The sequence below is a fragment of the Mya arenaria genome, chromosome 11 (assembly GCF_026914265.1).
Source record: "Mya arenaria isolate MELC-2E11 chromosome 11, ASM2691426v1".
Lineage (NCBI taxonomy): Eukaryota > Metazoa > Mollusca > Bivalvia > Myida > Myidae > Mya > Mya arenaria.
The window spans coordinates 37,543,166-37,558,542 of record NC_069132.1 but is presented as its reverse complement, the minus strand read 5'-3'; the positions used below and the strand labels follow the sequence as shown (position 1 = coordinate 37,558,542).

The window sequence follows — 15,377 nt, the reverse complement described above, 5'->3', positions numbered from 1 at the left end:
ATTACATCATCCTTTCAACCGTGCCCAGAAAGGCATGATATTGGCTGGCTCAGACATAATAAAAACATGTATTAAAGATCCAGTATAATTCCATTATAGATATTCATATGTTCTTCGAGCACGGGTACATGGTGGAGAGTTTTTTTTCTAAAAGAAGTAATGGAAATGATATTTTTCGAATACCCATTTTTTCATTCATATACACATGTGTATAAATGTGTTCATATTGATACTTTTATATTTCAGTAAAGTTAGAAGACATCGTAGATCTACATTATTTTGAGGAATAGTATAAAGTTATCACAGGTGGCAGTTGCATTGACATGACCCAGCATATGGCCACACCCCCTTCCTAAAAAAATAGTCAAATTAAAAAAAAATCAGGACCAAAATTATTTGTGACTTCAAAGATTTTCCCCATAAATCTACTAATATTAGATTATCAAACAATGTCACAGAAAAAATGAGTGAAGCTAAAGGAAACCTTATTAAAACATATATTTTTAGGGAGTGTCACAGGTCAAAAGTTACACACCCCTGTAAAAAGCAGGCGCGTAGCTGGGCTTACGCACGTGCGTAAAATATATTTTGAGAGTTCCAAAAAATAGAAATGAAACAAAAGCGAAATATGCAATAAAAACCGGACCCCAAGGAGTGTTAGGGTGAAAATGAGCATTGCTCAGAACAAAGCTCACATGAACAAATTGTCACATGAAGCATATAAATATATTGATTGTAGATGCCCTAGGCATATAGTATTCCCTTTTTAAAATATGTGAGGTAATACATACACTGGAAAATTCTGTAATTTATCATATATATAATACATTAACCCGTTAAGCTAAGAGTGTCCTCCCTTCTGTTTACGTTGCGGGAATTTTTTTAAAAAAATGGCGTCTCCTTTAAACAATCACGATCCACCATATCAGGATGTTTTTCATGAGAAGATCACCGATGACAATGGCAGAATGTGTCTCTTAACGAGTAAATGGGATACTGTGGAGCAATTTATTTTCCCTAGCAGGTAAATAAATCCAATATGAAATTTCATTTCAGAAGTTTGTTTCGAGATCAGTAGGCTAGTGACATGCTGTTTTTAATAAATTATTATTTTCAATGTATCTTTGCATTAGTATTATTTTCAAAGTATCCTTACATTAGTTAATATTAAATGCTGCCAGAAACTACATCTACGAAATTTGAAAACAACAACATGTATTCAATTTCGATAGAATGGATAATTTTGTATATGTATTACAAACATCATCATAACACTCTTTGGACTCCGTGACGATGCCAACACGTACGCTTCTATGATTTTAGAATGTAATAATAGTCTGTAGAACAACTGTGTGGTCGGTGGAGACAAGATATGGCTGACCATATTCATTTACAGGTTTCGTATTGCATTACGGACAAATCTTAAAATTTACTAGTAACTCATAGTATATATATATTGTATTTGTTGAAGTGACGGTCCATGTTAAAAAAATAAATTCCAAATGCTGCAAAAGATTTAAGGTTATTTTTGTTTTTATGCGGCACATTATAGTATGCCTTAGGCTCATTCAGATATTGTGAAAAATATGCCAAAAGTCACCTAAGACCATATAGATAAAAAAATCGGGAGGCATGCCCCCCACCTTGAATGGTGCGTAATCCCAGTTAGGGTCAAGCTACGCGCCTGACAAGTCATGGCACTGCTCCCGATTTGTTTCAAGATATCTTTAAATGCTCAGAGTTTCAGAACATGCACAACTTTTGTAGCCTATGCACTGACAGGAAAATAAAGCAAATTTTGAGACCTTGAACTTGGATCAAGACCTGGGTGTTGAATGTGACACACCTCAACCAGTCGTGAACATTTGTGCCAAGTACATGTATTTAATTAAAAGCACTGTTCAAGTTACTGAGTTGGCAGGAAATTAGTAGCATGTATCATATAAGGCATAATAAATCATTTTTTGTGGTCTTGACTGTACATGTTACTTTACTGAATTTAAATGAATCTACAGTAAAACTGCGATCATTCGAGGACGCCTGAAAACCTCGAGGGAACCGATGTTTCGAATGACCCGATTTTCAATTTTGTAATTTTTCAATGTATTTTATGTGCAACACTTATATTCAATTTTTTAATTTGGTTTAACACTATTGAAGTTAAAGAGCAAAAACTTACGTCATGTATTACCAATGTGAACTTACAGATCTTTGTGTTGTCTGACCTTGTAGGACACATCTTACTGTGGTGACAAGGTTAACCAATGTGAACTTGACCTTGGCCCTCTAGATATTGGTGTTGTATGACCTTGTAGGACACATCTTACTGTGGTGACAAGGTTAACAAATGTGAACTTGACCTTGACCCTTTAGATCTTGCTGTTGTATGCCCTTGTATGATACAATTTTATACTGTGCTGAAAAGTTTAACCTGTGTGTAATATACCTTGGCTTCACAGATCTGGCTGTTGTATGACCTTGCATGACAATTTTACTGTGTTGATAAGGTTAACCAATGTGACCTTGACCCTCCAGGTCTTGGTGTTGCATGATCTTGTATGACACATTTACTGTGGTGACAAGGTTAACTTGTGTGAACTTGGCCTTACAGATCTGGGTGTTGTATGCCATTAAACAACACATTGTATTGTGCTGACATTTTTAATCAATGAGAAATTTCATCTTGGCCCTACAAATCCTATCATTCTAGTGATGTATGCCCTTGTATGGCACACTCTGACTGTAGTGACAAGTTTAACCAATGTGAACTTCACCTTGTCCCAACAGATCCTGGTGTTGTACCCAATGTATAACACATCTTACTACGGTGACAAGGTTAAATTTGGTGGACTGCTAGTGAAGTTACAGATCAAACATGAAAATATATGTCCATACCTGTTGTATTTACATGTTTGTAACAATCAGACAACAACAAAACACCTATAGTCTCTAGAACCAGTCAAAGGGGACTCAGAACTGAATGTCTATTAAAGCAAAAATACAAATGTAGTCCCCATTATTATAAACAATACAGATTTCAATGCTACCTAATGCTGTACATATCAGCATGCTTGAGAATTGAGCTGTAGTATTCACCAATATAATGGAGTAGATGCATTTAAATTCGAGGAAGAAAAATTGTATACTTTAAAAGACATTGTGTTAACAAATATGCTATGCACCTCATGCGCCTTATTAATATCTTGAAATAAATAGTTTTTGGAAGGACAGGCACAATTATGATCAGTAGTTTGCAGTGACCTTGACCTTGAATATAGGGACACAGGTCATGTTCATGACACATTCACATGCTTTGGTGGTCAGATCTGCCAAATAATTTTAAAATCCGACCATGAATAAGAAAGTTATGCATCTGACAAAAACAAAACAAACAAACTGCATGAAGGATGTGGCAGCACACTTGATTCCTAGAAAACCCCCACTTCACTTTGTGTAGCTGGGATAACATAATTATATTATCATTTATATTGACAGAAAAGAAAAAAAAATGCATATATGCTATCATATATGATAGTTTTATTCAGTTAAAACTTGCATATTATATTAGAAACAAAGCATTACAATGTACACAAAAATATCCTATGTCTTTTCAACAGATCTATCGCAAGGTTTTATAACATCTGGACAACTTCCCAGCTCTAAACCCGGTTTTAGCACCTGTCTGACATTCAGATTTACTCGCGAGACATTTAAATAGTCCTGAAATGGTGTCCAGTCTGTCCCATCTATCACAGTCTTCATCAGATCTCCGAGTTCTGTTACACTGCACCTGTTTCCTGATTGTGTTGGAGTCAATATAGTATTTTCTTCTTGATTAATCTTCATACTATCAATAACATTTATAACCGGTGGTTTTTCATGCACTGAATCACTATAAGGGTCATTTTCAGTTTCATCAAGGTCATGTTCAGTGTCAATGTCATGAATTGCAACGTTCTGGTCGTCTGTAACATCAATACCTCCGTCACCATGGAAACAGGCATGCAGGTGCTCTCTGTTGCCAGGCAGTATCCTAGGAACAGCGTGATAGCTTAGACGAGCGTTTCCTGTCATCAGACAGATGTCCCCACTATTCAAGAATACTGGAATAGGCTCAGTCTCCTTTGTAGGGCCACCAATGAGGAAAATGCAGGACTGCCCAAAACTGGAAAAAAATATAATGAAAAAGATTAACTGACACTGGTAGTTATTCAAGCATTCAATTTACCCATAAAGGAATTCTGTTTTGTAAATAAATTATAGCCCATGGTCGTATAATCCAATAGATTTCTTCGACCAGCTCCGATAAACAACCTCCGACGAGTAATGAGGCAGAGCATTCACGACACATAAATTATACATTAAATCACAGGATGCATGCAACTTGTAACAAACCAATACTTTCGAAGAGCATAACCAAATCAAAGAAACATTCTTTTCAATTTAATATTCGTTGCTATGTATGTTCTACGAAGAATTTATCAAATACCATTTTAATGCAAAACATCCAATTACACAGAACTTATGCTGCATCCAAATGTATAAATTGTTTTGCTGATTTAAACATTAAAGCAATTTGATTGGACAACAATTAATATTACATTATATATTAACCAATCAGTAAACAGTCATCGAAATTAGACTTTTAAATGAACAACCCTGAATTCTTATACTGGCATCAAATTTTTTAACAAGCCTTGCTATATAGAATTTTAGCATTTTTTCCTTGATTGTTTGAGTTTTCTCCTGGTCAAGGTTACAATTTGTTTACCTGGCAAAGTGGACTATACCAAATAGCTACCATTTAAATGGGATATAACAAATTCACTCCTATTAGAGTTATAGGTGGGAGAGCCTTGCCACATGTATATTGTTATATGTATACTAAGTTTCATGGTAATACCTTTTAAAGTTTATAGTTCTAAATGGGCACGTTCAAATCTTGCACTATTCACCTAGCCCCAATTTCTCGAAACTTCTTACATCGCTTCTAACAGGATTAAGCTTAGCTCGCTATTTTTGTTTTTAAATTAATAGCCTAATATTTACATATAAAAGAGTTCTTAGGCCTAAGATATGAATTATCTTTATGATAATCTAAATAAACTATTTTTCATTCATCAAAATTAAATTTAAGTATGTATTTGGGCTAATTGAAATAAGCTACTTAAGCCTGTTTAGATTAAGAAGTTTCGGGAAATTGGGGCCAGGCAAACTTCAAGGCTATGACACCGATAAACATCTCCAATGGTTTCTTGTTAGTGCAGCAATAGTGCACTGGTTTCTCGATTCTCAGCCTCAGAGCATACGAGTTTGGAGAGAATCCTGACAAGTTGGTTTCCAACGACACAAGACCACACTCTTTTGTAAAATTCGTGACAAAGAGAATGATAAATATAATGTAATAACTTGTTTCAAAATCATTCTATAATTTTGATTACAATACCTTTATATTATATTTATAACATTATATTTAAGGTGAGACCGATCTAGTGGAATAGGTTTCCACCTCTCGAAAGGTCTCGGGTTCAATCCCCACCAGGGTAATGTTCTCTTTTCCTCTTATAAAGGACACAGTTTTAGTCTCTAGACAAGAAATAAACTTGTGGGTGATTCATATCAGCTCTCAGCTGTTTTCACCATGGAGCTAAGATAAATTAGTATAAACAAACATTCTTTCTGTCCAGAAAAACGAAGGCAAGCAAAAATGTTAACCTGAAGGAGATGAGTGGCGCCGCTTTATCAAGCTCTGAGACATCGGTGTGCCCCATAAGGGTAGACTCCATTCTGTAGTAGTTGACAATGCCTGCTTCTGACGAGTAGTTGGAGTAGCCCAGGGTCTTCGCGATGTAGGTGCACAGGTGACTTAGGTCATCTGGGAATGACTGCACTCTGTCGGCAAAATACTCCTTAAACAGCAAATTATAAAGTCTAAAATTCAGGAAACCGAATTTTACACCTGTCAGGAGCGCCCATCATTTTTTTAATAATGAAAATGACACCGACCTACTGACCCATGGGTCAATATAGGACATCTGCTGACTGAAAAACATGCATACCAAATTTGAAGACTAAAACAATTAACTCCCGTTCAATTACTTGTGAATAATAAACAGGAATTAAAGAGTGACACCAATGACACTATTCACTTACACCACACGCTAGTTATTGAACATTGTCCTTCAAAACAGGGTACACAACAGTTCTTTCACCCAATACCTTTGAATTCGCCAGTGCAGAGTGCGCTTGTTTAATTTCAATAACTCCCAATTCTGAGTGCAGTAACCATTATTTTTCTCTATGTAGTTAAACACTGAACAACATAACATCAACTCAAAAAGTTAATAGGTGACTTTAAATTTTAAAAAATAGCGAAAACATTTAAAATTTTGTGCAATCATTCCTGTTAGGATTAGTTATTCCTGTGCATCCTTTTCGCTGATATTTAATGATAATATCATTTGAATTAAAATAGATATAGTAACTTTAAAATGGTAACCCCAAAAAACGAAAGTCAAACTGAGCATTACCATTACATATTAATATATCAAGTTTTGAGATTTTAACACACTCACATTTCAATCAATGCAAATGCAATGAGAAATCCATTAGATTCCATTGTGTCTAAACACAAAAGTGTTTAAGATATATTTGAATAACAAAAACAATATTTTGTTTAATAGATAATGTATGGAAAGTTTCATTGACAATCACTGGTGATAAGGGTTAACTTTTCTATTTTCAATTGAAAGGGAGGTAATTTAATATTTAGATACTTAATGCCATGTTTTGTTTAAACAATTCCTTTGTTTTGGTAAGATAAAATGATTTTTGTAACATCATATTGTATACATGAATGTAGATAGAATTTATCATAGAAGAAAAAAAATTCATGAAATGATTGAAAATCCAGTTTAATATATACATTAGGGGTTATAACTCATTATATTTGGTAGAAATATGCCGTAAAATTGTGGTGTATGCTATAGAAACAGTATGACGCCATCCTCATCATTGATTTTGATTTGGTTTTCTATCAATAAATTATCAATTATATTGAAATTTGAAAACAGGCCAGTTTGAAAAGTTGTTAAGTATATACCCATTGTAGGTGTATACCCACCTTAGTATTCCACTCATACTGGTATCCCAGTGTAGCCCATCGAAGCTTCATCAGCAGACTATCCTTTCTCAAATTAGGCCTGGCAGAGAAATAAGAGATTTGAAAAATACTTTTTACATGAAATTGGGAAGATTTAAACTGGAGTTTTATATATGAAATAAATGAACATCTTTAACAGAAGATTAACATCCCTGCTGCCTCTGCAACAAACCCGAAAAAGAAATTGATTGTTTTTACCTTTTCTCTAAGGGCTATTCCATTTAAACATATAAGCCCTGAGGGGAAGGCACTGTTAAATTATGCCTACTCCCTACAGAAGCAAACGACTCTTTTGAGGGCTAAATTAGCCAAAAGTATCCCACCCATATACTATTTAAATAATTGCTTTCCCCCGGGGGGTTATGTTTTACTGGAATAGTCCTAACCATATCACCAAGAACCAATAAACCATTAATGATATTAGATATCCCCCGAATTACATATCAGTATTGGACTGTATCCTGTATAATAGTGAATTGTTCACTACAGTTGTGCTTATTTCTTAGAACTTTTCATCAAAATACAAAACCTTTACCAATTTTTTTATCTCAAAACTTACCTATCAGTTTCAACGCAAGAATGCCACACCTGCGATGGCCTCTCCATGTGAGCATCAAGGTTTGTTCTATTGGGCTTCATCGGAAAATCCAGCAGACATCGCTCCACCCAGTAACGTTGATACTTGGGCTCAAACGGATTGTTTATGACAATGAAACCTGCAATATATTAATTACAGATTGAAAACCGGTCATAAATCATATTAAATAGCTCTTCGGAAATAAACAAACTGCATAAATGTTTTGCTAGTGTACTTAAAAATGAATATACATGTTTGAGTAAGAAAAAGTAAAATCTAATGCTGGGTGTTCTTCAATTCAGAAGTAACGATTCACTGATAAGCCTGTGGTCTTTTAATACTAAATAATTTCCATTGCTGTTCTACCACACTCATGATAAATATTAGGAATGAAAGTATTATCAAGTACTGTCCAAATTGATTGTCTAAAACAGAGTTTGAAGATAATTAAATGCATAGTATCAGAATCGATTATTGACCAGTTTAGAGAATATCATCATGTAAGGGTAATCAATTCGGAGATTATGCAGTCAATTAAATGGGACAACAGTTCCGAACGATCAATTTTCAACAGTATTTGATCAACGTTTAATCTCTAATTGATAGTGGGGAATAATTGATGGCCAAAATGATTATTTGGTGTGATTTTCAAGTGTTTTCATTAATTTACTGGAATACTCTTTGAATAAACCATGCTTTCTAATGTAAGCTTAAAGTTTTAAGTTGTTAGCATTAAAAGTTATTTTTGTTAATCAAATAATGCTTAGATTGACTAATTTAAAAGGTGATGCATTAAGTTTCCCCTTTATCTCCACCAATTAAAAGATGCTAGTATGCCCGGCCCCCTTTAAAAAGCTTAAGTTGTTTACATGCGATTAACCCTGCAGAGTACAATACCTTCACAATTCTTAAGCTGATAAGCCTTCCAGTCCTTAACAGGTTTCAGTCCAGGAAATTTTTCAGAGGGTTCATGCAGTGTATAGCTAATAACCTGAAACAATAGATGGAAATTGACATCTTGGTCAGTTAAAGAATTTGGTGGCATATCATTAAAGAATGTGAATGTTTTACTTGCAATAAACAAAACAATCAGGGAAGTGTCCAATTCTTTAGACTTAATTTTACCATCCTCAAGTGTGTGATATTGAAGTTAACGATAAATTTATGTTTCAGACATGTGTTGCAGTCAACGAAATACAATGCTTATTACATTGTATCAGCTTAAAAACTTATGATTCCATATTCATTTGGGTACCAGGGTACAGTTTTGTACGCATCGTGATATTAACTAAGGTAATTTCATATCTTTTTTATTTTTGTGAAGGTGTGCCCAATGCAACAATATATTTTTGGGTACATACATGTACAATGAGATAAAAAACACATCTGAAGATATATAATGCTTATGATATCTCATTATAATTATGTACCCCAAATGATATTAATCAACCTTTTATGCACCAGTCAATTGTAACCTTGGCCCCCCCAGGTCCGGGGAATAGCAGGGACTTTGACTTTCGGTCCAGCCAATCCCGGGTTAAATCCCCGCCAAATGCCCCGCACCCCAGGGACTCTAGGAAAAGCCCATTCCCCGCTATATTTTGCACGAAGACAAAACTACCGCATTCACCCGGCACTGCGGGGACACCTGAAAGGTAAAAACACGGCCCATTTCCCCGGCTATACCCGGTATACCTCTTGACCTGGGGGGGCCGTGGTTACAATTGACAGGTGCATTAGACACAAACAATGAGCCGGACGAAATGAAATAAATTATAATGTATTTGATATAGCTGTTTGTTATAATTGTCACTTTAAAAAATAAAATTGTCATGTCCGAAGTATCAAAGAAAATTAAACCAGTGACACCACTAGTCTAAAATATTAGACGTGTTATACAGGATTCTTCCAATCCCTAACGTCTAAACGGGAATGTGCAAAAAACGGGGGTGTTTTAAAAATATTGAAATTGTTTAAAGTGAAGTATTTTATGGTTGAAATTGATCATAAAGAGTTATATTCATATTTTACCATGTAAGTGAAATGCTATTTTGCACTTAACAAGCATTTAATGCATTAAAACAAGTTGTTTACCTTTCCAATAAAACGAAAGTTGACTGACACAGAAAACAATTATGCGAAGGGGAACAACTCGATACAATTGTAATCACCCGGCCTCCTCCGACAAAGCTTCGAGATAGACCTCGTTATACAATCGTAACAACTTGGCCATGGCCGAAATGTTCCGAGCGATTTAAAACTGTGCCCTGAAGCCTTGCAGGTGCCCTTCATGTATATATCGTTATGTTTTGACAGAATGAAATGAAGAAAAGCCGTCAAACTCATAATTATAACTTGGACATTTATTTTTTGTGTAAGGAACTAATATAAAATAACATTATCTGGTAATATTTCTTGTTTTTATGATATTTTATAGACGCTATATGCTTTAACCCGGAATCCTGATCGGAACAACTACCCACTTTTGATACTAAACAATTTGTACGTGAAGGATTTGCCATATCAAAAATCTAAAAAAAATCTGTCAACGTACAATTATTTGGACTAGTGACACACTTACCAGGAATTCACAAAGAACTTCATACATCTTGATTATTATTAACCTGCCCGACTGATCAATTTTAAAATGTTTCGGCCCTCAATTATTTATTAAAGAATCGACTAATGAAATCAGAAGCCTTAAAACTCGTATCAGATTCATTTTTTTCATATAGTCTATATTTACTCCATTATTGTTTTTCAAATGAACAAATAACTTAAAATATAAATAAAATTTAGGTTACGAAATGACTATACATGTAGGTCCGGTACAAAATGACTATCTAAAGGGTACGAAATGACCAAAAAATAGACGGTCCGAAATGTCAGGTTAAGAAATAACTATAAACATCCCAGCTGGGGGTAATATTCGTAGTTTTATTTTTACTTTGTTCTTCAAATAAAGTTCTTACATCGTCAGAATAACTGGTCCCATGTAAATCAATGACGTTCTGAACATTCAGTGGCACGTCTCTACGTTTGTACTTCTTATAAACTCCCTTAAATCTGTCAATTTCAGAATTGCAACATGCATTTGACAGTTCGGTCGCCATTTTGTCTGTGCCATTGATAATGACTAAACCGGTTTGACACTTCAAAATTCATAAACGTCAGAGATCGATAGTTATCTCACGATGATGCAAATCAAATCAAATTTTATTTTCAGTCGGTATGACATAACAGAGCAACATTACCTATGTATAGCTACAGTATTCACCGACTACATAATTATTGTAACAAGCATAAAAAAAACATACAAACGAGTTTAACAGCATAAGTAAACACATTGAGGTATTTAATTCTAACCTAAATGAAATAATGAATTAGCACATGATTAAAACATGAATTCAGATGTCATATACAATTTAAACATTTAAAAACTGAGGTGCTGACCCTAATCTTGACCGTAGTCTAAAAAGATTTTCAGATTAATTCAGTAAAAAAAAACTGAATGCAAAAGTAGTACAAGTGTGCATTACTTAAAAGGATACTAAAACACATATATCTATTATCAGTTTGAATCAGATTCAAGATGACCTGATAAGCACCAACCTCTCATAAAATTGCAACTAACAAATATGAAGTAAACATGCACGCACATAAGACATAATTTAAAGGAAACGTTTAGGCAAAAGGATATGTATAATAAAAGCTGGTTAGGAATAGATACCATGGATGCAATACAGGCTAGGGGTTCGAAGCACTTTAAAGCATAACTAAAGTAAAAAGCATGGCAGAATGAAAGCATGGCGAAATGAAAACAAACAACCAGGGACAAACCAAAATGAAAGAGAAGGTTTACTGAATATTTCTGAACAAATACCATGAAATTCTTGATGGTACACTACATGTAGCTTCTACCATATCTGCTTGCAATGGCTGAAACCAACTTGGATGGCAGCTTCAACAACAACCAAATTATCTGATACAAAGTAGAAAGACGAGGTCGCTACTGCTTTGTTGGATGATTGGTGACCTTCACACAAGCTGATCTTAGCTTCAAGCACCACTGGGCCCTGGAAATGGACCAACTTGAGTGTCTGTGCTATGAACTGTCAACGTCCAGAGGCGTAAATGGGGGTATTCTGTGCTTGTATCGCAAACCGTCGATAACATATACAGACATTGGAAATTATATATCTATGCATTTTGACAAAATGTTGATAACTTTTGAACATGTCACCTGCATAGGAGATTTGAATACTGAGTTGCTGAAAACTGTTTAACTACAAATCCCTTCAATATAGTATATGGTGATAACTTTAGCCTGGAAAATATTATCTCTGAACTAAGACTCGTCAAGCAAGAAATCATATAACAGAAATTAAAGCAAGCCAAACTGGTTAAGCTTCAAAAAAATAGAAATACTAAAAGCAAGGTCAAAAGAGAATCTTTGTATAGGTTTAGTGTAGTTTAATAAGTAGTTCTTCGTTAATAAGTTACCTAAGAATGTGGAGCGCAGAAAAGCAATCGTGCTTTATTATTCATGAATAAATTAAATTAATAAATTTTAACAGAACAGAACAGAACAGATTTTATTTCAACTTATGCATAAAGCATCTCGTTACAGTATTCGTACAAAGAAAAGACAAATGTCATAATATGTGATCAACGTGTATAAGATGGTACTTTTAGATAATAGAGTAAACAATAAACTGTAGATATCATATTGTTAAATGGAGAATGTTAACAATGTATCAATAAGCTAAATTATAGTAATATAAAGTAATTGATTCCACAAAATAATAGCTAAATAGTGGAAATGTAAATGGTGATAAAGGTGGTTACTCATTTATATCATTAATGATTGTATTACGTCTATCGTTAGCAAATAATAAGTATTTACAAAGATTAACAATAGTTGTTTTACAAGAACAGTTGAGTAATTCAATAAACTTATACATATTTGGTCTAATTCTAAAATATCGTTTAATGTACTGTATCCTTAGATCGTTATAACGACTACAACTTAAAACAAAATGAAATTCGTCTTCAATGTCCTGTGCATCACACAATAAACATATTCTCTCGTTTCTTTGAAGTCTATTTGCCCCATATCTTCCGGTTTCAATACGTAAACAATGGGCTGACACACGTAACTTAATAACTGGCGATTTCAAACTTATCATGGAGGTGTAAAAATACAGTATTAAGTTTTGTACTGTTAGTAATATCCGCGCGCCACTTCTGTAAATAAGTATCAGTAAGGCGCTGTTTAAATAGCGAAACAAATGTTTTAACATTATAATTCCATGGGTTGCACCAGACATCATAAAATCCATATCCCTCTAGTAATGTTTTAACATTATATGCCCAGTTTTTGCGTCCAAGTTCACACGACTGAAGGGATTTACGATAAAGGGATGTAAGCAATATATTATTGGAATCTTGTGCCTTGAACCAGTACTTAATTATTTTTAAATATCGGGTAATATATAATGGATAGCGTCCTAATTCGCCATAGACTGCTGCTGTGCACGTTGTTTGCTTGACACCAAGTAGAAATTTACAATATTTAAGGTGTATTCTTTCCAGGTCCTTGGACTTCGTAAACCCCCATATCGGACATGCATAATTAAGAATAGACCCGACAAAGGAATCATATAGTTGTAACGCTATTTTAGGTGGGACATCGTATTTACTTATATTTCTGGTTAATACGTTCATCGCCTTTAGTGCTTTACCCACTACATACTAGTTGTTTAAAACAAATGATCCCGTATAGTTAAAAACAACACCCAAATAATTAAAATCGTCGACTATCTCCAGAGGTTCATTATTATAGTACCAAGTTTCGTTGGGTCTTGTTGGGCCTCTCTTTCGAAATACTACCACTTTAGTTTTGACAGTATTAACTTGTAAACCCCAAGTGTGACAGTATTCATATAATTTGTTTAAACTAGTTTGTAGATCCTCTGGAGAGTTACCAAATATGACCATATCATCAGCAAATAGCAATATCATAATACATAAATCATATAGTGACAATCCACTCCCAATATCGGATTGTAAATATAATTCCAGGTCTTCTAAGAACAACGCAAATAATATCGGTGAATTATTTAGGCCCTGTTTTAGGCCGATTGAAATGTCGAAAAAGTCAGAGAAGGAATTGCAATGTTTTACACATGATTTGACCACAGAGTACATTGCTCTGAATATCCGAAGTATTTTCCCGTCCAGTCCCATATTAAAAAGCTTATACCAAAGAGCATTCCTATAAACAGAATCGAATGCCTTTTTAAGGTCAATAAACGCACAAGGTAACCTCATCTTCGAACAAAGTGTGTCTTCAATAAGATTATGAAGGACAAATATTGCATCTTCTGTGCTGGACTCTTTTCTAAACCCAAATTGTGCGTCTGATAACAGATTATTGTCTTCGAACCAAGTTTCAGCTCGTTTGGTTAAAATACTAGTAAATATTTTGCCCAGGTTACTGACAAGAGTTATGCACCTGTAATTATTGGTGTCATTCATATCCCCTTTCTTATATATTGGGACAATATAGCCATATGACCAGGACAACGGAAAGTGACCATTATCTAGTACGACGTTAAACAAATCGGTTAAATGACCAACCAATATATCTATAGTTTCAATAAAAAACTCGTTTAATAGATTGTCGATAGGGCATGCCGATTTATTCCGCTTAAGGCCACTAACCGACTAAATAGTGTTGTATCCTCCTTAATTGCATTAGCTTTAAAATTAAGCCGTGCGCATGTCAAAAAGACCAATCAATCAATGCAAAATATTATGACGACCACGTCATTTAAATCAGCGTTAACACTGATTTTGTGCCTAATTGCAAACAGTATTCGTGGCTATATGCGCATGCCTATAGCAATTTACTAAAAGAGTCGTATTCAGTAATAAGTAACAATTCTTTACAAATAAGAAACTAAACATTTTAAAAACCCGAACCTTAAGACTACTGGCCGACAAATAAATATAAAAACCATACAATACTGAAAGACAACATAGGTGATTTGGTTTCTGTTCAAAAGCTGGTAGCAAAAAATGAACTCATTTTACATCAATACAGCGAAAATATTGTAAAACTTGTAGTTCGCATGTTAACTAGCTGATGTAATCATTTGTATACAATGCTCTTATCCAACGTATTTTGTCTGCATGGATATATAAACGGCTTTTGTAAATATTTACTTTTTCCCGTATGTAACTTATTTAAAACCGATATATAGACTCAAAATTTATTTCCAGATTACCAATCAATTGTTTTGCTAACATATGGTTATGCCAATCTATTTTTGTGATCATACACTCGACTTTTAACTAAGATTCTCGTTTAATATGTATTTTAAATTAAAGTTCTATTTTTTAGTTCAATTTGTCACGGACGTATACCATACAGTATAGGACTTATATGTCAGTGAGTATGTAAATCTGAGAGTAGGATAAGTTTATAATGGTGTTGTTGTTAAACTATATTACTGTGTTGTTGAGAAAATGTCGATAGTTGGATAGTTTTTGGTGTGACTGCTGTCTAGAGATTATCCAGTAAGTATTGTTGTGTAGAGGACGGACGTTAGGATCAATGCGTTGGCCGGGGAC

At 34.3% G+C, this 15,377-nt stretch overlaps 1 protein-coding gene across 1 annotated transcript; it reads right to left on the bottom strand.

The window, feature by feature from the left end:
• Positions 1-3,002: 3,002 nt before the first annotated feature.
• LOC128207505 (nucleic acid dioxygenase ALKBH1-like) lies at positions 3,003-10,852 on the bottom strand. The gene is made up of 6 exons (XM_052910456.1): positions 10,712-10,852; positions 8,637-8,730; positions 7,722-7,878; positions 7,124-7,202; positions 5,716-5,909; positions 3,003-4,165 (listed from the first exon to the last, which is right to left on the bottom strand). The coding sequence occupies exons 1-6, from the start codon at positions 10,850-10,852 to the stop codon at positions 3,601-3,603; spliced, it is 1,230 nt and encodes a 409-aa protein (XP_052766416.1). The 3' UTR covers positions 3,003-3,600.
• Between the last annotated feature and the right edge of the window lie 4,525 nt (positions 10,853-15,377).

What these genes read in the sequence shown, in the direction of transcription:
- LOC128207505 (XM_052910456.1), bottom strand. Translation starts at nt 10,852, where the DNA reads ATGGCGACCGAACTGTCAAATGCATGTTGCAATTCTGAAATTGACAGA. An exon ending in TCTTGCGTTGAAACTGATAG is followed by an intron (nt 7,203 to 7,721) that starts GTAAGTTTTGAG and finishes TTTCTCTGCCAG; the next exon opens with GCCTAATTTGAGAAAGGATA. An exon ending in GCGCCACTCATCTCCTTCAG is followed by an intron (nt 4,166 to 5,715) that starts GTTAACATTTTT and finishes ATTTTTTTCCAG; the next exon opens with TTTTGGGCAGTCCTGCATTT.